The sequence below is a fragment of the Somniosus microcephalus genome, unplaced genomic scaffold (genome assembly GCF_052327205.1).
Source record: "Somniosus microcephalus isolate GS21.2 unplaced genomic scaffold, FLI_Smic_1.0 unresolved_chr4, whole genome shotgun sequence".
NCBI lineage: Eukaryota > Metazoa > Chordata > Chondrichthyes > Squaliformes > Somniosidae > Somniosus > Somniosus microcephalus.
In genome coordinates, this window is record NW_028225182.1 from 45,049,244 (window position 1) to 45,070,552 (window position 21,309).

The window sequence follows — 21,309 nt, forward strand, 5'->3', positions numbered from 1 at the left end:
GATGTCTTGCTGCAGTTGTACAGGGCCTTGGTGAGACCACACCTTGAGTATTGTGTGCAGTTTTGGTCACCTTATCTGAGGAAGGATGTTCTTGCCATGGAGGGAGTGCAGCGAAGGTTCACCAGACTGATACCTGGGAAGGCAGGAATGACGTATGAGGAGAGATTGGGTCGATTGGGCTTATACTTGCTGGAGTTTAGAAGAATGAGAGGGGATCTCATTGAAACTTATAAAATTCTAACAGGGCTAGACAGACTGGATGCAGGAAGGATGTTCCCAATGGCCAGGGAGTCCAGAACCAGGGGTCGCAGTCTAAGGGTAAGGGGTAAGCCATTTAGCACAGAGATAAGGAGGCATTTCTTCACCCAGAGAGTGGTGAACCTGTGGAATTCTCTACCACAGAAGGCAGTGGAGGCCAATTCATTAAATATATTCAAGAAGGAGTTGGATATATTTCTTAAGGCTAAAGGGATCAAGGGATATGGGGAGAAAGCAGGGACAGGGTACTGAATTTGAATGATCAGCCATGATCTCATTGAATGACGGAGCAGGCTCGAGGTGCCGAATGGCCGACTCCTGCTCCTCATAGAGTCATAGAGCCATAGAGTTATACAGCACAGAAAGAGGCCCTTCGGCCCATCGCGTCCACGCCGGCCATCAAGCCCTGTCTAATCTAATCCCATTTTCCAGCATTTGGTCCGTAGCCTTGTATGGCATGGCACCCCAAGTGCTCATCCAAATGCTTCTTGAATGTTGAGGGTTCCTGCCTCTACCATCACTTCAGGCAGTGAGTTCCAGATTTCAACCACCCTCTGGGTGAAAAAGTTTTTCCTCAAATCCCCTCTTAACCTCCTGCCACTTACCTTGAATCTATGCTCCCTTGTTATTGACCCCTCTACTAAGGGGAAAAGTTCTTTTCTATCTACCCTATCTATGCCCCTCATAATTTTGTACACCTCAATCAGGTCCCCCCTCAGCCTTCTCTGCTCCAAGGAAAACAACCCCAGCCTGTCCAGTCTTTCTTCATAGCTGAAGCGCTCCAGCCCAGGTAACATCCTGGTGAATCTCCTCTGCACCCTCTCCAAAACAATCACATCCTTCCTATAGTGTGGCGACCAGAACTGCACATAGTACTCCAGCTGTGGCCTTAACAGCGTTTTGTACAGATCCATCATAACCTCCCTGCTCTTATATTCTATGCCTCGGCTAATGAAAGCACGTATCCCACATGCCTTTTTAACCACCTTATCTACCTGTCCTGCTGCCTTCAGGGATCTATGTACATGCACACCAAGGTCCCTCTGATCCTCTGTCTTTCCTAGGGTCTTACCATTCATTGTGTATTCCCTTGCCTTGGTAGTCCGTCCAAAATGCATCACCTCACACTTTTCAGGGTTAAATTCCATTTGCCACTGTTCCGCCCATCTGACCAACCCATCTATATCGTCCTGTAGCCTAAGGCTTCCCTCCTCGCTATTTTCCACCCCACCAATTTTCGTGTCATCTGTGAACTTACTGATCATACCTTTTACATTCACATCAAAATCATTAATGTAGACCACAAACAGCAAGGGACCCAGCACCGATCCCTGCGATACCCCACTGGACACAGGCTTTCAGTCACAAAAACAACCTTCCACCACCACCCTCTGCCTTCTGCCACTAAGCCATTTTTGGATCCAATATGCCAAGGCACCCTGGATCCCATGGGCTCTTACCTTCCTGACCAGTCTCCTATGCGGGACTTTATCAAAAGCCTTACTGAAATCCATGTAAATCACATCCACTGCACTACCCTCATCCACACACCTAGTCACCCCCTCGAAAAAGTCAATCAAATTGGTCAGACATGATCTTCCCTTGACAAAGCCATGCTGACTATCCCTAATTAATCCTTGCCTCTCCAAGTGGAGACTAATTCTGTCCCTCAGAATTCTTTCCAATAATTTCCCTACCACTGATGTTAGGCTCACTGGCCTGTCTTCTATGTTTCTATAACTGAAGACACGCATCCCTGGTACCATTCTGGTCAGTCTCCTCACTTGGCGGCATTACGCAGGGTTCAGGTAATCGATTAACTTCTGCTCTTTGATATCTAGACCATGGCGACGCAGCACCCCGACCCATTGCCTCAGCCAGCGAGGGAAACACAGGAAGCTGAGCCTCCGACCCACCATCGCCAGCTAGATGTTAAGGAGCTGCAGGCAATTATGTCTTTCACCAACATTGACGTAGCTAAATTGGTGGAGCAGATGGACAACAACGACGATGTGATTTGCCGGCAAAGGAAGAGAGGCTTCAACCATCAGATGAGGAGCGAACTGAAGAGACTCAAGACCTTTGAGAACTTCGATGCCTTTGCCACCTGGAGTCCGGAGGAGATGGCGAGCGCGGGCTTCTATTACACGGGGTTGAAGATGAGTGTGCAATGTTTCTGCTGCGCGGGAGTGTTCTGCAGTACCAGCATCACAAAATCGTCCGGGTCAGAGCATCAGAAGTTTGAGCCGGACTGTGGCTTTGTCAAAACGTTAGATGTGGGAAACATTCCAAAGTACGCGGTGCGGGTCCAGGTCCCTCAGGATGTTCCGCTCAACCGAGCGGAGCAGTTGAAAGGGCAACGAGCCAGACTTGAGACCTTCGAAGGCTGGCCTTTCTACGTGAAGATGGAGCCTGATCTACTGGCAAAAGCAGGATTTTTCTTTACAGGTATTGACAATCAGCAAATAACACATTGGGAGACAGTATATGAGTAATTGGAGACACGATGTATGGCAAGAGGGTTTGAGTACAGGAACAAGGATGTCTTGCTGCAGTTGTACAGGGCCTTGGTGAGACCACACCTTGAGTATTGTGTGCAGTTTTGGTCACCTTATCTGAGGAAGTATGTTCTTGCCATGGAGGGAGTACAGTGAAGATTCACCAGGCTGATACCTGGGATGGCAGGAATGACGTATAAGGAGAGATTGGGCCGATTGGGCTTATACTCGCTGGAGTTTAGAAGAATGAGAGGGGATCTCATTGAAACTTATAACATTCTGACAGGACTGGACAGACTAGATGCAGGGAGGATGTTCCCAATGGTCGGGGAGTCCAGAACCAGGGATCACAGTCTAAGGATAAGGGGTAAGCCATTTAGAACAGAAATGAGGAGGAATTTCTTCACCCAGAGAGTGGTGAACCTGTGGAATTCTCTACCACAGAAGGCAGTGGAGGCCAATTCATTAAATATATTCAAGAAGGAGTTGGATATATTTCTATGAAGAATAGACACTCTACCAGTGAATTCCCCTTTGCCACTCTAACTTATCCAAACCTCTCCTTGTTTCCAACTTCATGAATGCATAGGATTACATAGAATGTACAGCACAGAAACAGGCCATTCAGCCCAACCAGTCCATGCCGACATTTATGCTCCACTCGAGCCTCCTCCCATCCTTCCTCATCTAACTCTACCAGCACCTCTATTCCTTTCTCCCTCATGTGCTTATCGCGCTTCCCCTTAAATATATCTATACTATTCGCCTCAACCACTCCCTGTGGTAGCGAGTTCCACATTCTCGCCACTCTCTGAGTAAAGAAGTTTCTTCTGAATTTCCTATTTGATTTCTTGGTGACTATCTTATTTTGATGGCCTCTAGTTTTGCTCTTCCCCACAAGTGGAAACATTCTCTCTCTATCCACTCGATCAAAACCATTCATAATTTTAAAGACCTCTATTAGGTCACCCCTCAGCCTTCTCTTTCCCAGAGACAAGAGCCCCAGCCTGTTCATCCTTTCCTGATATGTATACCCTCGCATTTCTGGTATCATCCTTGTAAATCTTCTCTGCACCCTCGCTGGTGCCTCTATATCATTTTTATAATATGGCGACTAGAATTGCTGATATGCTCAAACTCTACTGTGCCCTTTGCTCTATTGTCCCCTTTGGACAAGAGTTCTGACAATGATGTCTGTTATTGATGGTGACTTGACTTGACTATTCCAATGCACTCCTGGCCGGCCTCCCACGTTCTGCCCTCCATAAACTTGAGCTCATCCAAAACTCTGCCACTCGTGTCCTAACTCGCACCAAGTCCCGTTCGCCCATCTCCCCTGTGCTCACTGACCTACATTGGCTCCCAGTTAAGCAACGCCTCGATTTTAAAAATTCTCATCCTTGTTTCCAAATCTCTCCATGGCCTCGCCCCTCTCCCTATCTCTGTAATCTCCTCCAGCCCTATAATCCCCCAAGATCTCTGCGCTCTGCCAATTCTGGCACCTTGAACAGCCCTGATTTTAATCGCTCCACCATTGGCGGCCGTGCCTTCAGCGGTCTAGGCCCTAAGCTCTGGAATTCCCTCCCTAAACCTCTCCGCCTCGCTACCTCTCTTTCCTCCTTTAAGATGCTCCTTAAAACCTGCCTCTTTGACCAAGCTTTTGGCCATATGCCCTAACATCTCCTTATGTTAGTTAAAAAGTACTTGGATATGCACTTGAAGTGCCGTAACCTACAAGGCTATGGACCAAGAGCTGGAAAGTGGGAGTAGGGTGGGTCGCTCTTTGTCGACCGGCACGGGCAAGATGGGCCGAATGGCTTCCTTCTGTGCTGTAAATTTCTATGATTATATGGCTCGGTGTCAAATTTTGTACTACAGGAAACTCTTTTTTTTTATCCGGCACCGACGGGACCAGCATGGTGCCGGTTTATCAAAAAGTCCAGATTACAGAGCGGTATAGTAAAAGGTACGAGAGCCCCGTACACAGCCACAGATCCAGGCGTCCCTGTTGCATGGCAACAGGTGCAGAAACCCCAGTTACACGGCCACAGATCCAGGACTCTAATATGAAGTAAAACTTGCCTGAACCTACTCCGGAATTTTGCCGGTTAACGGAGATTTCCGGTTATTTAGGTGCCGGTAAATCGAGAATTTCCTGTATGATAACGCTCCTGTGAAGCGCCTTGGGATGATTTATTACGTTAAAGGCACTAACTAAATGTAAGTTGTTGTTATGATATTGTGATTGTCCCAACACAGTCTAGGTAGAACTCCTACAATCATCATGCAGGGGAGATTACTTTTGGAAACTCTAAGTTCTAGAGGTGATAGTGCAGTGTTCTAACCCATCAGACCACCTCATCCCTCATGACTTGTGACACCTCGCAAAGAATGAAAGTGTTGATCACAAGCCAGGTTCACCAAGAGAGCGCGGACTGTTGGCTGAAACATCTCACTAGAATTTCACATCCAGCCATGATTGTTCCTACCTACTCATCCAACAGGTATCAAGGATAAAGTCCAGTGCTTTTCCTGTGGTGGGAGCTTAGCAAACTGGGAAGAAGACGATGATCCGTGGAAGGAGCATTCCAAATGGTTTCCAGAGTAAGTTAAGTCTGTATATTTGGCAGGGTGATGGAGGAGAGCAATAATGGTCCACTTCCCTGGAACAAGGCATCATCCCATAGAAAAGCAAGCCTTGACCGGAGTATATATTGGCAGGGATTGAGTACTTCCACATAGGTGCACACCATCCTGGCCTCGCATGCGCCTCGAAACAGGAGCGTCTGGAGCCTGGTTCTCTGACCTACAGTGTGTTAGCGCTGTGCGTTCTCTGAAATCAGTAGTGTTAGCACTGTGCGTTCTCTGAAATCAGTAGTGTTAGCACTGTGCGTTCTCTGAAATCAGTAGTGTTAGCACTGTGCGTTCTCTGAACTCCAGTGTGTTAGCGCTGTGCGTTCTCTGAACTCCAGTGTGTTAGCGCTGTGTGTTCTCTGAAATCAGTGGTGTTAGCGCTGTGCCTTCTCTGAACTGCAGTGTGTTAGCGCTGTACATTCTCTGAACTCCAGAGTGTTAGCGCTGTGCGTTCTCTGAAATCAGTAGTATTAGCTCTGTACGTTCTCTGAAATCAGTGGTGTTAGCGCTGTACTTTCTCAGAACTCCAGTGTGTTAGCGCTGTGCATTCTCTGAAGTCAGTTGTGTTAGCGCTGTGCGTTCTCTGAACTCCAGAGTGTGAGCGCTGTGCGTTTTCTGAAATCAGTGGTGTTAATGCTGTGCGTTCTCTGAGCGCGGGTGTGTTAAATGCGGCGCCTTGCAACTCTGCAGCCTGCCTGATAATGACTGGATCAAATGACGCATGGCAGAGAACCTGAATAGCTCTACAGCAGACCGGATCAAGTTACACATTCCAGTCATTCCATTTGTGTGTGTATTGCCGTCCTGTTTTGTTGGTGGGTATAATAAAGAATGCTGATTCCACCAGAGTGGGGCAAATGGGCGTGACCAACTTTGACACTGTAAACTGTGGGCTGGTTAACTGAAGATACAAGAGACCCGGTTTGCGATGTGACCGTGCAAATGTCCGCTGGAGCTTGGCGTGGCGATTTTTCCGCAGACGTCGCACTATTTCAATTGGCCTAAATTTCCCAACTTTAGTGGATTTGTGGCGAATTCTTTAACATAAAAGGATGTCCAGTCGTTACAAATATGAACCCCCCCCTGCCTCGGCCAAGCTTTGGGACCATTGAGAGCATTTGCACTATTCCGGGCGGCTCATTACCTCCCCTCCCCTCCCCTCCCCCAGCTTTCACCACGGGATCCAAAAGAACGGGAGTAGGGAATTAATTTCAAGCTGAATTTCAGTGTCAGCCATGGCTCCGTTGGTATCACCCTCACCTTGAAGCCAGAAGGTCTGGGGGTTCGATTCCTACTCTAGAGACTCGAGCGCAATAATCTAGGCTGAGAGTGCTGCACTGTCAAAGGTGCTGCCTCTCGGTTGAGACGTTAAACTGGTGCCCTGTCTGTCCTCTCGGATCCCACAGTGCTATTTTGAAGAAGAGCAGGAGAGTTATCCCCGGTATCCTAGGCCAGTCTTTATTCCTCAGTCAACACCACTGAAACAGAATGGCCCAGAAATTTGGGTCGGGGGCTTCCCGTAGGTGCAAGCCCCCGACCTGCACTTACCTAGCGCGCCGGCCGTTGAGCTGTGGGCCCACGTGGGATTCCGATCCTGGGCCTGCTCCAACTGCCGGCGCGCAATGCTTGCGTATCCCAGGGGCGCAGTTAGTTCGATGCGTCCCCTGGGATCACGTGGGCCATGGGGGGCCAATCAGAGCAGGGAATGCTTTATTCATAAGTCAAAACTTATAAATACTACGGGCCCCAAAACATCACTAAAACTTCAAATAATTTTTTTTTAAATCATATTTTTTAACTAAACTATAAATTATAATGAAATAACTATTTTAAACAATAATTTAAATTTTTGAAAAAATTAATTTTATTTTCTAACGGGGCTAAAAATAAACTTACCTTGCTTTAAAGTATTTAAAAATGATAAACCTGTGGAAAAAATGTTTTAATTTTAATTAATTCACCACTTATCTTGTAAAAAGCACGCCTTGCGCCTGCTTTTTATTTGTAACTGCTGGAGACTTACCCTCCTGGAGAAACCTGCAAAAAAAACGTAAGTTCGATGCGCACGCACTGCCTCTCCCGCGCACGCGTGCGACCTCTGAACCCCTTCTTTCAGGGGAACGGAAGTGCCGGTTTCCCGCGCATGCGCAGTGCATGCACGAAACCGGCACTTCCATTGGGCCTACGGCTGAGTACCCCGTGCGTACTCACCTGTGGAGACCCGAAGTTCTGGGCCATAATATTATCTGATCATTATCTCATTGCTGTTTGTGGGATCTTGCTGTGTGCATATTGGCTGCTGCGTTTTCTACATTACAACAGTGACTGCACTTCATTGGCGGTAAAGCGCTTTGGGACATCGGGTGGTCATGAAAGGCGCTATATAAACGCAAGTTTTTCTTTTGTCAAAACCTATGAAATCTATTATTCAAATATCAATTGGCCTTTTAGAGGATTTAAATTAATTGTTTCCTGGCATCGCTGGATGCCATGGAGGACATGTCCAGGGTCCCTATGACAGCGATTAGTGTCGGCCTTGGCTCAGTGGGTAGCACACTTGCCTCTGAGTCTAGAAGTTTGTGGTTTCAAATCCCACTGCAGAGACTTGAGCACCAAAATCTAGGCTGACACTCCCAGTGCAGTACTGAGGGAGCACTGCAGTATCAGATGAGTCATTAAACTGAGGCCCCATCTGCCCTCGCAGGTGGACGTAATAGAACAAACTCTCAAGGTGTCAAGTGAACACTGATTTTTGACATCTTCCTTTGTACCACTGCTTTGTTTTCAAGGTGTGAGTACCTTCAGAGTGAGAAATCAGCAGCAGACATTGGCCAGTACAAGCGCAGCTATGCTGGATTCCATGGAATTACGGTAAGCATTTCACAGAAGAAGGCCATTCAGTCCATCATATCTTTTCAAACAGCTATCCAATTCTGCCTCCCAAACACGCGGCCTCTTCCACCTAGAAGGACAAGGGTCAGCAGGCGCATGGGAACACCACCACCTCCAAGTTCCCCTCCAAGTCACACAACATCCTGACTTGGAAATATATCGGCTGTTCCTTCATTGTCGTTGGGTCAAAATCCTGGAACTCCCTCCCTAACTTCTCTCTCTTAGGCAGTCCCTCGGAACCGAGGATGACTTGCTTCCACATTAAAAATGAGCTCGCAGGTGACTGATGAGTCCAATGCGGGACCTACCATCTCTGTCACAGGTGGGGCAGACGGTGGTTGAAGGGGCGGGTGGGTGGGGTGCTTGGGTTAACGTGCGCTCCTTGCGCCGCCTGCGCTTGGCTTCCGCTTGCTCCCGGCGAAGAGACTCGAGGTGTTCGGCACCTTCCCGGATGCTTCTCCTCCACTTTGTGCGGTCTTGGGCCAGGGATTCCCAGGTGTCAGTGGGGATGTTACATTTTTTCAAGAAGACTTTGAGGGTGTCCTTGAAGCGTTTCCTCTGCCCACCTGGGGCTCTCTTGCCGTGCCGGAGCTCCGAGTAGAGCGCTTGCTTTGGGAGTCTCGTATTGGGCATGCGGACAATGTGACCCGTCCATCGGAGCTGATTGAGCGTGGTCAGAGCTTCAATGCTGGGCATGTTGGCCTGAGCAAGAACACTGACGTTGGTGCACCTATCCTGCCAATGGATGCCCTAACAGCACTGTGGGAGTACCTTCACCACACGGACTGCAGCGGTTCAAGAAGGCAACTCACCACCACTTTCTCAAGGGCAATTAGGGATGGGCAATAAATGCTGGCCTTGCCAGCGACGCCCACATCCCATGAATGAATAAATTAAAAAGTCCCACTCCCTTGCTCTTTCCCCATAGCCCTGCAATTTTTTTTCCCTTGTCAAATATTTATCCAATTCCCTTTTGAAAGTTTTATTGTTGAATCTGCCATCACCACCCTTTCAGGCAGTGCGTTCCAGATCACATCTGATTATGTACATAGGAACAGGAGGAGGCCATTCGGCCCCTCGAGCCTGCTCTGCCATTCAATGAGATCATGGCTGATCCGTGATCGAACTCATTATACCCGCCTGTGCCCCGTATCCCTTAATACCTTTGGTTAACAAAAATCTATCAATCTTCAATTTAAAATTAACAATTGATCCAGCACCAATTGCCGTTTGTGGCAGAGAGTTCCAAACTTCTACCAACCTTTGTGTGTAGACGTGTTTCCTAACTTCACTCCTGAAAGGTCTGGCTCTCCTTTTTAGACCATACCCCCTAGTCCTAGAATCCTTCACCAACGGAAATAGTTTCTCTCTATCTACCCCCCTTAATATCTTGAAAACTTCGATCAGTTTACTCCTTAACCTTCTAAATTCTAGGGAATATAACCTTAATTTGTGTAATGTCTCCTCGTAATTTAACCCTTGGAGTCCGGGTATCATTCTGGTAAACCTACGCTGCACTCCCTCCAAGGCCAATATATCCTTCCTAAGGTGTGGTGCCCAGAACTGCTCACAGTGCTCCAGGTGTGGTCGAACCAGCTTTGTATAGCTGCAGCATAACTTCTACCCCCTTGTATTCTAGTCCTCTAGGTATAAAGACCAGCATCCCATTAGTCTTTTTGTTTATATGTAGATTGTACTTTTCAGGTACATCATGTTGACCTCTGTTGACAATGAGAAACATAGAAACATAGAAGATAGGAGCAGGAGTCGGCCATTCGGCCCCTCGAGCCTGCTCCGCCATTCAATGAGATCATGGCTGATCATCCAAGTTCAGTACCCTGTCCCTGCCTTCTCCTCATATCCCTTGATCCCTTTAGCCTTAAGAAAAACATCTAACTCCTTCTTGAATATATTTAATGAATTGGTCTCCACTGCCTTCTGTGGTAGATAATTCCACAGGTTCACCACTCTCTGGGTGAAGAAATTCCTCCTCATCTCTGTCCTAAATGGCTTACCCCTTATCCTTAGACTGTGACCCCTGGTTCTTGACTCCCTGGCCATCCTTCCTGCATCTAGTCTGTCTAGTCCTGTTAGAATTTTATAAGTTTCAATGAGATCCCCTCTCATTCTTCTAAACTCCAGCAAGTATAAGCCCAATCGACCCAATCTCTCCTCATGCGCCATTCCTGCCATCCCAGGTATCAGTCTGGTGAATCTTCGCTGCAATCCCTCCATGGCAAGAACATCCTTCCTCAGATAAGGTGATCAAAACTGCACACAATACTCAAGATGTGGTCTCACCAGGGCCCTGTACAACTGCAGCAAGACATCCTTGTTCCTCTACTTGAACCCTCTCGCTACGAAGGCCAACATAACATTTGCCTTTTTAACCGCCTGCTGCACCTTCATGCTTACCTTTAGCGACTGGTGCACAAGGACACCCAGGTCTCATTGCACTTCACCTCCTCCCAATCTATTGCCGTTCAGATAATAATCTGCCTTCCTGTTTTTACCACCAAAGTGGCTAACCTCGCATTTATCCACATTATACTGCATCTGCCATGCTTCTGCCCAACCACCCAACCTGTCCAAATCATGCTGGACTTTCTCGGCATCCTCCTCACAGCACACACATGCCCACCCAGCTTTGTGTCGTCTGCAAACTTGGAGATATTACATCTAGTTCCCTCATCTAGATCATTAATATATATTGTGAATAGCTGGGGTCCAAGGACCGATCCCTGCGGTACCCCACTAGTCACTGCCTGCCACTCGGAAAAAGACCCATTTATTCCAACTCTTTGCTTCCTGTCTGCCAACCAGTTCTCTATCCAAGTCAGTACCTTGCCCCCAATCCCATGTGCCTTTACACACTAATCCCTTTTGCGGGACCAACATATCCTTCAGAACGTCAGAGAAACCTTCAAGCCCACGTTGAGATAAATTTATTACAAGAAGGAGGGCAGCTAACCCTCCAGAAATCGTTCAATGTCACACCGGTACTCCATGAGAATATATCGCTCTCTTGCTTCAATCTGTAGGGATTAGATATTTCATTTCTAATTCCTACCGTTTCCCTGCCTGGACATCACTCAGGTGCACAGCACACACGTGTAATCGAAAATTCAGCTCATTAGTATTCGAGCCAGTCCTGTGTCTTTCTAAATCAATCCCGTTAATTATTCCCCGTTAAACAACATACCCCCTCTATATCTGAACTGATACATACCCTAAGTATCAAATCAAATCAAATCAAATCAAATCAACTTTTATTGTCATTGTTAGTGCACAAGTGCAGTACAACGAAATGTAGGCTTGCGGCTCCCGAGAGTGTACATTTAGATTAAGACATTTAAACATTCAACATACATTTGGCTTGTAATACATTAACATCAACATAACCATAATAAAGTGCATTGGCAGATGTGCAGGCTTTAGAGTTTATTTGTGGAGTTCAGTAGGATGACCGCCCTGGGAAAGAAGCTGTTCCTAAATCTAGTCGTACGGGTGCGAATGCATCTGTAGCGTCTCCCAGATGGCAGGAGGGTGAACAGACTGTGGCTGGGGTGGGTAGGGTCTTTGATGATGGACCGTGACCTCTGTAAACAGCGCTTCTGGTATATGTGCTCTATGGTCGGTAGCCGGGTGCCGGTAATGCGTTGGGCAGTTTTGACTACCCGCTGCAGGGCTTTCCGGTCACAGTAGCTACAGCTGCCATACCATACTGTGATACAGTTCGTCAGGATGCTCTCTATTGTGCAGCGGTAAAAGTTAGAGAGGATCAGGGGTGACAGGTTACATCCCTTCAGCCTCCTTAGGAAATATAGGCGCTGCTGGGCCTTCTTCGTCAATAAATTAGTCTGTTAGCAGGGCTTAAGGAAGAGTAAGCAGCTAAAGGTCAGCGAGGAATGCAATGCCATGAAAAAAGGGTGGAGAATTTTTCTTTTGTTATTCATTCATGGGATATGGGCATCACTGGCAAGACCAGCATTTGTTGCCCATCCCTGGTTGCCCTCGAGAAGGTGGTGGTGAGCTGCCTTCTTGAACCGCTGCAGTCCGTGTGGTGAAGGTACTCCCACAGTGCTGTTAGGGAGGGAGCTCCAGGATTTTGACCCAGCGACGATGAAGGATCGGCCGATATATTTCCAAGTCAGGATGGTGTGTGACTTGGAGGGGGACTTGGAGGTGGTGGTGTTCCCATGCGCCTGCTGCCCTTGTCCTTCTAGGTGGAAGAGTTGGCAGGTTTGGGAGGTGCTGCCGAAGAGGCCTTGGCGAGTTGCTGCAGTGCATCTTGTAGATGGTACACACTGCAGCCACGGTGCGTCGGTGGTGGAGGGAGTGTGGTAAACCACTTTTATCATTCACTATCGTTACACTATGGTTATCACTGTTTATATCGTTACACTATGGTTATCACTGTTTACACTGTTGTATCACTACACAAGGTCACCTCTTGTCACGCTGTTATACCTGGGCTGACCACAGCTGACTCCGCCCATGGCTCCGCCTGCTTGCCCAGGTATAAAGGTGGTCGACTGGCTGGTATTCCTCCTTGTTGGACCCGATCACCCACGAGGGTGGGCTCTGTTATTTAGCCAATAAAAACCTATAGTTACTATCTTAACTCGTCGCTTTTCATTGGATGAATTGATAGGTATATCAATTTTATTGGCTAAATTTTGAAATGAGTGGATCGGAGCAGCCAGACGACCAGCCAAACGGCCAGCTACAACAGCCACAGCAGCCGGCCTGGCTGCGAGCCCTCCGACCGCCGTACCTGGATCTAAACCCTCAGGCAGCGAACTCAGCCCTCGACTTCAAACACTGGCTGAGCTGTTTCGAATCCTACCTGGGAGAATCCGGCGTGCCTCCGGGATCCAAACTAAGAGTTCTGACCGCCCAGGTGAGCCCTAAAGTATTTGCATTCATCCGGGACCTTGCTACATACGAGGACGCCCTCAACCTGCTGAAAGAGCAGTACCGGAGCCCGGTAAATTCTATGTATGCCAGACATCTCCTAAGATCCCGCTCGCAGCAGCCAGGAGAGTCTGTAGATGAATTTTTACGGGCGCTACAAACACTCGGCAGGGACTGTGACTTTAAAGCTGTAATGGCTGCAGAAAATACTGAAGGGAATATCCGCGATGCCTCCGTGAAAGGCCTTCGGTCCGACTACTCACGGCAAAGACTGCTTGAATCAAAGGACCTCGACCTGAATACAACTGCAGCCCTCGCTCGCTCTCTGGAAGTGGCCCATCGGGACCTCGAGGCGTACTCCAGGTACTGTGCTGCGCGACCCTGGGACTCGGGCCCGACCCCGGCCACAATACCCCTCGCACCGCCGCCTCTGGGACCTACCTCAGCGTCGGCGTCCCAGAACCGATCGGGACCGCCACCCCCGGTACCGGCTGCGACATCGGAGCCCCGCGATCGGGCCGCCGGCTGCTTCTTCTGTGGCCAGGCGAAACACCCGAGGACGCGCTGCCCTGCAAGAAACGCGACTTGCTCCGACTGCCACAAGAAAGGCCACTTCGCGAAGGCCTGCAGGGGGAGAGCCACAGACGCCAGCAGTGCCTCATGTGAGTTGTGGGGGCGGCCATCTTTCATCAAGGCCACAGATGCCAGTATCCCCTCGTGTGAGTCGTGGGGGCGGCCATCTTTGATCAAGGCCACCGACGCCAGCAGTGCCTCGTGAGTTGTGGGGGCGGCCATCTTCTCCGCCATTTTATTCAACGTCGTGGGCACCGCCATTTTGTCCACCACACTCGACCGCCACCTTGTCTCCAGACCTGACCACCGCCTCACCCGCAGACTACAGCAGCTCGCTCAGCCATACACTAGCCTCCGTCACACTGGACCAAGCTCGCCCGCATCACCTGTCCAAGTCCATGATGGACATCAAAGTAAACGGCCACGCCACGACCTGCCTGTTCGACAGCGGAAGCACGGAGAGTTTCATCCATCCAGACACGGTGAGCCACTGCTCCCTCACTGTCCGGCCAATGCGCAACCGGATCTCGATGGCGTCGAGGTCCCATTCTACAGACATCAGCGGCTACTGTGTTGTGACCCTGTCGGTTAGGGGCACGGAGTATAAAAATTTTAAACTCCTCGTCCTGCCCCAACTCTGCGCTGCCGTCCTACTAGGGCTGGACTTCCAATCCCACCTTCAAAGTGTCACTTTGGCATACGGTGGACCCCTCCCTCCACTCACAGTCGACAACCAGCAGCCTTTAAACCGCCCACCGCGTACCACCTGCGGCCTATCCACCCTCAAGGTCCCGCCCCCCTCCCTGTTCGCTAACCTCACCCGCGACTGTAAACCCGTCGCCACCAAGAGCAGGCGGTACAGCGCCGGGGACAGAGCTTTTATTAGCTCTGAGGTGCAGCGTCTCCTGAAGGAGGGCATCATCGAGAGGAGCAACAGCCCCTGGCGTGCCCAGGTCGTAGTCGTTAAGACCGGCAATAAAAACCGCCTGGTCATCGACTACAGCCAAACCATAAACCGGTACACCCAGCTGGACGCATACCCCCTTCCCCGCATATCTGATATGGTCAATCGGGTATTCTCTACCATCGACCTTAAGTCGGCCTATCACCAACTCCCTATCCGCCCTGAGGACCGCCAGTATACCGCCTTCGAGGCGAATGGCCGCCTCTACCACTTCCTTAGGGTTCCCTTCGGCGTCACCAACGGGGTTTCGGTCTTCCAAAGGGAGATGGACCGGATGGTTGACCAGAACGGGCTGCAGGCCACGTTCCCTTATCTAGATAACGTCACCATCTGCGGCCGCGACCAGCAGGACCACGATGTTAATCTGGAGAAATTCCTCCGTACGGCCGAACGGCTGAACCTCACTTACAATAAGGAGAAATGTGTGTTTAACGCCCCGCGTCTTGCCATCCTCGGCTGCGTAGTAGAGAACGGAGTCATCGGCCCCGACCCCGAAAGAATGCGCCCCCTTATGGAGCTTCCCCTCCCCCACTGTCCAAAGGCGCTGAAGAGAACCCCGGGGCTCTTCGCCTACTATGCCCAATGGGTGCCGAATTATGCGGACAAAGCCAGACCCCTCATGAAGTCCACCTCCTTCCCCCTGATGGCAGAAGCGTGCGCAGCCTTCTCATAAAGGGAGACATTGCTAAGGCCACAATGCATGCGGTGGATGAGTCTATCCCTTTCCAAGTGGAGAGCGATGCATCCGACTTCGCCCTAGCTGCAACCCTTAACCAGGCAGGGAGACCTGTGGCCTTCTTCTCAAGGACCCTCCAGGGCCCTGAGATCCGACACTCTTCGGTCGAGAAGGAGGCCCAGGCGATCGTGGAGGCAGTACGACGCTGGAGGCATTACCTGGCAGGCAAACGATTTACCCTCCTCACCGACCAGCGTTCGGTCGCTTTTATGTTTAACAACAAGCTGAGGGGCAAAATCAAGAACGACAAGATCTTGAGGTGGAGAATCGAGCTCTCCACCTATGATTATGATATCTTGTACCGGCCTGGTAAACTGAACGAACCCCCAGATGCTCTATCACGAAGTACATGCGCCAACGCGCAAATTGATAGACTGCAGACCCTCCACAACGACCTCTGCCACCCCGGGGTCACCAGACTTTACCACTTCATTAAGGCCCGCAACCTGCCCTACTCCATCGAGGAGGTCAGGACCATGACCAGGAACTGCCAAACCTGTGCCGAATGCAAACCGCATTTCTTTAGGCCGGACAGAGCAAGCCTGATCAAGGCCACCCGCCCCTTCGAGCGCTTGAGCATCGATTTTAAGGGGCCCCTCCCGTCCTCTGACCGTAATGTGTACTTCCTCAACATCATTGATGAGTACTCCCGTTTCCCCTTTGCCTTCCCCTGCCCAGACGTGACCAGTACCACGGTCATCAAATGCCTGAACGACCTCTTCGCCTTGTTCGGGTTCCCGAACTATATACATAGCGACCGGGGCTCATCCTTCATGAGCGAGGAACTTCGCCAGTTCCTACTAGCGAGAGGTATTGCTGCAAGCAGGACCACCAGCTACAACCCCTGAGGGAACGGCCAGGTGGAAAGAGAGAACGCGACTGTCTGGAAGGCCGTTCTCTTAGCCTTAAAGTCTAAGGGCCTCCCAACCTCGCGCTGGCAGGAAGTCCTCCTGGCAGCGCTGCATTCCATCCGGTCACTGCTTTGCACGGCCATTAACGCCACCCCCCATGAACGAATGTTTGTTTTCCCCAGGAAGTCGACCACGGGAACCTCGCTACCAACATGGCTGACTTCTCCGGGGCCCGTCTTGCTGCGAAAGCACGTGAGGGCCCATAAAACGGACCCCCTGGCCGGGAGGGTGGACCTCCTGCACGCCAACCCCCAGTACGCCTATGTGGCATACCCAGACGGGCGGGAGGACACAGTCTCCTTACGAGACCGGGCACCCCTGAGACACCACCGTTACCCCCCACCACTCCCCCAAATCCAGCCCAGGTAGACGGCATGCCGGAACCCCACGAGCCGACGCCGACCACGCAGACACCAGCATTAACATCGGATACTGCACCACCGCCGCCGCTGCTGCGCCGATCAGTAAGACTTACGAGGCCTCCGGACAGACTGACATACCCGAACTGGTAGTACACTTCACCCCGCCGGACTCAAATCTAAACAAGGGGTGAATGTGGTAAACCACTTTTATCGTTCACTATCGTTACACTATGGTTATCACTGTTTATATCGTTACACTATGGTTATCACTGTTTACACTGTTGTATCACTACACAAGGTCACCTCTTGTCATGCTGTTATACCTGGGCTGACCACAGCTGACTCCGCCCATGGCTCCGCCTGCTTGCCCAGGTATAAAGGTGGTCGACTGGCTGGTATTCCTCCTTGTTGGACCCGATCACCCACGAGGGTGGGCTCTGTTATTTAGCCAATAAAAACCTATAGTTACTATCTTAACTCGTCGCTTTTCATTGGATGAATTGATAGGTATATCAGGGAGTGAATGTTTAAAGTGGTGGATGGGGTGCCAATCAAGCGGGCTGCTTTGTCCTGGATGGTGTCGAGCTTCTTGAGTGTTGTTGGAGCTGCACTCATCCAGGCAAGTGGAGAGTATTCCATCACACTCCTGACTTGTGCCTTGTAGATGGTGGAAAGTCTTTGGGGAGTCAGGAGGTGAGACACTCTCCGGAGAATACTCAGTTTCTGACCTGCTCTTGTTGCCACAATATTTATGTGGCTGGTCCAGTTAAGTTTCTGGTCAGTGGGGACCCCCAGGATGTTGTTGATGGGGGGTGTGGCAATGATAATGCTGTTGAATGTCAAGAGGCGGTGGTTAGACTCTCGCTCGTTGGAGATAGTCATTGCCTGGTGTCATGAATCTTACCATTCATGTAGAAATGACTCATGAGATAACACTGGGCGGCCAGCTGGTGGCGCCATCCAAGTAAAGTATAAACACCCGGGCGTGGGCCCAGCTTGCTCAGGACGATTTTGTAACCAGGAACTAGTGATGTAACTAGAACTCATGGTTGTGAAACAGTTGATTAAAGCCTTGTTTTATACTCCGACCAAGTGATTAGTAGTTTTCTTAAGTCACCTGGCACTTCTGTGGATTAAATGTTACCTGTCACTTGTCAGCCCAAGCCTGAACGTCGTCCATCTCTTGTTGCATGCAGGCATGGACTGCTTCATTATCTGAGGAGTTGTGAATGGCGCTGAACACTGTGCAGTCATCAGCGAACATCCCCATTTGAAGGGGACCCCTTGTGAAAATATGCACATTGTTTATTTCTGTTTCCACAGGCTGCCCATTTTACCATGGCTTCTTCAGCGGTAGATATTTACACGTCACAATCTCGCAGCGAGGGACCTTTCTCTGGTAAGTTATTTTTCCTCTTCCTCCAACGCTTTGGAGGTTCTCAAAACCCCTGGATGAGCAGACGCGTTGTTTAGGGGACACCCAAAAAGCTGTTGTGAGGACACCCTGAGGTGTTCTGTCTGCACCTATCTGTATCGCTGGAGCTCTATGTAAAGATACCCTGGCTGGGGAATCTAGAACCAGGGGTCCCAGTCTCAGAATAAGGGGTCGGCCATTTAGGACTGAGATGAGGAGAACTTTCTTCACTCGGAGGGCAGTGAATCTTTGGAATTCTCTACCCCAGAGGGCTGTGGAGGCTCAGTCGTTGAGTATATGCAAGACAGAGATCGATAGATTTTGAATGTTAAGGGAATCAAGGGATATGGGGATAGTGCAGGAAAGTGGAGTTGAGGTCGAAGATCAGCCATGATCTTATTGAATGGCGGACTCCTGCTCCTATTTCTTATGTTCTTATCCTGACACATTGCTTTCTCATCCACTTATTATTAGGGAAGGTACTGGAATGCATTCGGAATATATTTGGGGATGAGAAAGTCCGCCTGGAGTCATTTCACACCTGGCCACCAGATATCAGTGCGAGCCCAGCATCATTAGCGGAAGCAGGATTTTTCTATCGAGGTTAGTACAGCCTTGTTCGTGCAACTGAATGTCAAGTTTGCAGATTAACCATTAGCATTGCTAAAGCAAGCAACCCGAGCACTTTCTCACCCAATATATTGGGGGGCACGGTGGCATAGTGGTTAGCACTGTTGCCTCACAGCGCCAGGGACCCGGGTTCAAATCTGGCCTCGGGCGACTGTCTGTGTGGAGTTTGCACATTCTCCCTGTGTCTGCGTGGGTTTCCTCCGGGTGCTCCGGTTTCCTCCCACAGTCCAAAGATGTGCAGGTTAGGTTGATTTGGCTATGATAAATTGACCCTTAGTGTTAGGGGATTAAAATACGTGGGGTTACAGGGATAGGGTGGGATATGTGTCGGTGCAGGCTCGATGGGCCGAAATGGCCTCTATCTGCACTGTGGATTCTGTGATTCTGTAATTCTGTGATATTATTGAAGGTGATTATTAATCATGAATTAGCATGACTTGCTTCTTGGTTTCTTGGATTACGCCTACATTTCCCAATCGTTTTTCCAGTAACACTTACAAAAACTGATTAGCGCATAACAGGGTAGATGCAGGGAGGATGTTTCCCCCTGGCTGGGGAGTCCAGAGCCAGGGGTCACAGTCTCAGGATAAGTAGTCGGCCATTTAGGACTGAGATGAGGAGAAATTTCTTCACTCAGAGGGTGGTGAATCTTTGGAATTCTCTACCCCAGAGGGCTGTGGAGACTCAGTCATTGAGTATATTCAAGGCTGAGATCGATAGATTTTTGAATATTAAGGGAATCAAGGGATATGGGAATAGTGCAGGAAAGTGGAGATGAGGTAGAAGATCAGCCATGATCTTACTGAATGGCGGAGCGGGCTCGAGGGGCCGAATGGCCGACTCCTGCTCCTATTGCTTATGTTTTTACAAAAATTGATTAGCGCATAACAGAGCTCCAAACTGCAGATTGAGTGGCAAGATGAAAGAAAAATATTGCCGGGAGTTTCCGTGTGTTTTGCGGCCAGCTATCGGCTTGACCTGGACGAATCGAATGAAATAGCATAAAAGCTCGCAGAATTTAAAACGTAAGTGAGTTACGCCAACAACCTCCACCGTGGTACTAGCGACGGTCCCGGGACTGCACGGAGGAGAGGTAATCGAACCCAGAAAGTAACCACCACCTTTCCAAAAGTCTCCATTTACCAAGTTGAGATGATGTTCCTCTTCAGCCCTTCTTGACCTCGGGTGGATCTTCCTTCCCGTTGTCAGAGTGGTCGCCTGTGAGGTGCCCGTATAAGCATCAAGCCCAAGTCCCGATTGAGGCATTGGCCCTGTCCCAATCACTCTCTACCTGCATCCCCATAGAGGGCAGTGGGAGGGCCGTGAGCCAGACGTCCACCAGTGCAGTGGAAGTTCCAGAACTTCGGAAAGAATTTAGGTCTCCATCTCAAACCTCTTCCTTTGCATTTCTAGGCTTCGGTGACAATATTCAGTGTTTCTGCTGTGGCGTTCAGTTATGTAAATGGCAGGAAGGAGATGATCCATGGAAAGAACATAAGAGACACTCATCAGCGTAAGAATCTGCATAAAGTTATAAAGCCCGGTTACTTAGTGGGTGGTGACTCTGAGCCTCGCAGCGATAATGCTCAGCTGGTTGACACGTGGAAATTTTCCTAATGTCGGTCCCACTGGGTTTAGAGTGTTGCATTCCCCTACAGCAGGAAGGGGAAAATAAAGAGAGATTCTGGTTGGTAATCACCTGGGGGGGAAAATGCAGTTGGTTGCCTTAAGAGGGCGCTAACGGGACGCAATGCAACTAGCGCCCGGGCGCGGCACTGCCCACGCCTCCCGCAAAATTCAGCGGGAGGTTAGTGGTGGCACTAACCGGTAGCATCCTGCGGCGCTGCGCCGTTGGCGATGACGTCATTGGTGTGCACTGCGCCCCGCTGACGCCCCGGCCATGATCTTCGGGAGCGCCCCCTGACTTACCGCCAGACACTATGTCCGACGGGGTCAGGAGGGCGTACCTGCGGCCGGGGAAGCGCAATTTAAAGGCGAGGTGCGGGGCGGCCATTTTTGTTGCTGGCCGCCTGCCAACACCTGCCTGCGCTCCCGTCCCAGACCTCCTGAAACCCCCCCCCCCCTGCGGAGTGCTGGCTGTGCTCCAAGAGCCCGGCACTTCTCTTGAGTGCCGGGCTCTTTTGCCTGCACTCCCGATCCCCGGGGGCCCAGCTGGGCCCCAGGTCGCGCTGCACAAGGCCCCTCCCCTTTAAGAAGGGGAGGAAGGCCTGCAATACTGCGGCGCGACGTGCCGCAGCGTGTGGTACTGCGGCACATAACGCCGCAATATTGACTCACAGCACCCCAAGAGGGATGCGGGGCGCTTCCAGTAGCACCCCGGCGAAGTTAGCGCCCCAGTCAATTTTTAGCCCCTGGTAGCTTGTGATTGCTCGCTATGAGGGAATTGAATTGAAGCACAGCACCAAACGTTACCTTGCTTTGTTACCTCTAGCCTCGACTACTCCAACGCTCTCTTGTCCATCCTCCCACCTTGCACCCTCCATAAACTTGAGCTCATCC

At 50.1% G+C, this 21,309-nt stretch overlaps 1 protein-coding gene across 2 annotated transcripts in view; it reads left to right on the plus strand.

Annotated features, from left to right (window-relative positions):
- The window catches only part of LOC147090671 (baculoviral IAP repeat-containing protein 1-like), a 126,691-nt gene that overhangs the window by 20,798 nt on the left and 84,584 nt on the right, over nt 1–21,309 (plus strand). Inside the window, exons 2-7 of one of the 2 annotated variants that reach the window (XM_085977438.1) lie at nt 2,100–2,706; nt 5,261–5,360; nt 8,180–8,261; nt 18,069–18,144; nt 18,634–18,762; nt 20,203–20,302. In XM_085977438.1, the coding sequence (XP_085833564.1) occupies nt 2,103–2,706; nt 5,261–5,360; nt 8,180–8,261; nt 18,069–18,144; nt 18,634–18,762; nt 20,203–20,302 (1,091 nt within the window). In that variant the 5' untranslated portion in view covers nt 2,100–2,102. Of the gene's footprint in view, nt 1–524; nt 2,707–5,260; nt 5,361–8,179; nt 8,262–18,068; nt 18,145–18,633; nt 18,763–20,202; nt 20,303–21,309 lie in introns of those variants that run through there. The other variant, XM_085977439.1, reaches the window with a different exon arrangement.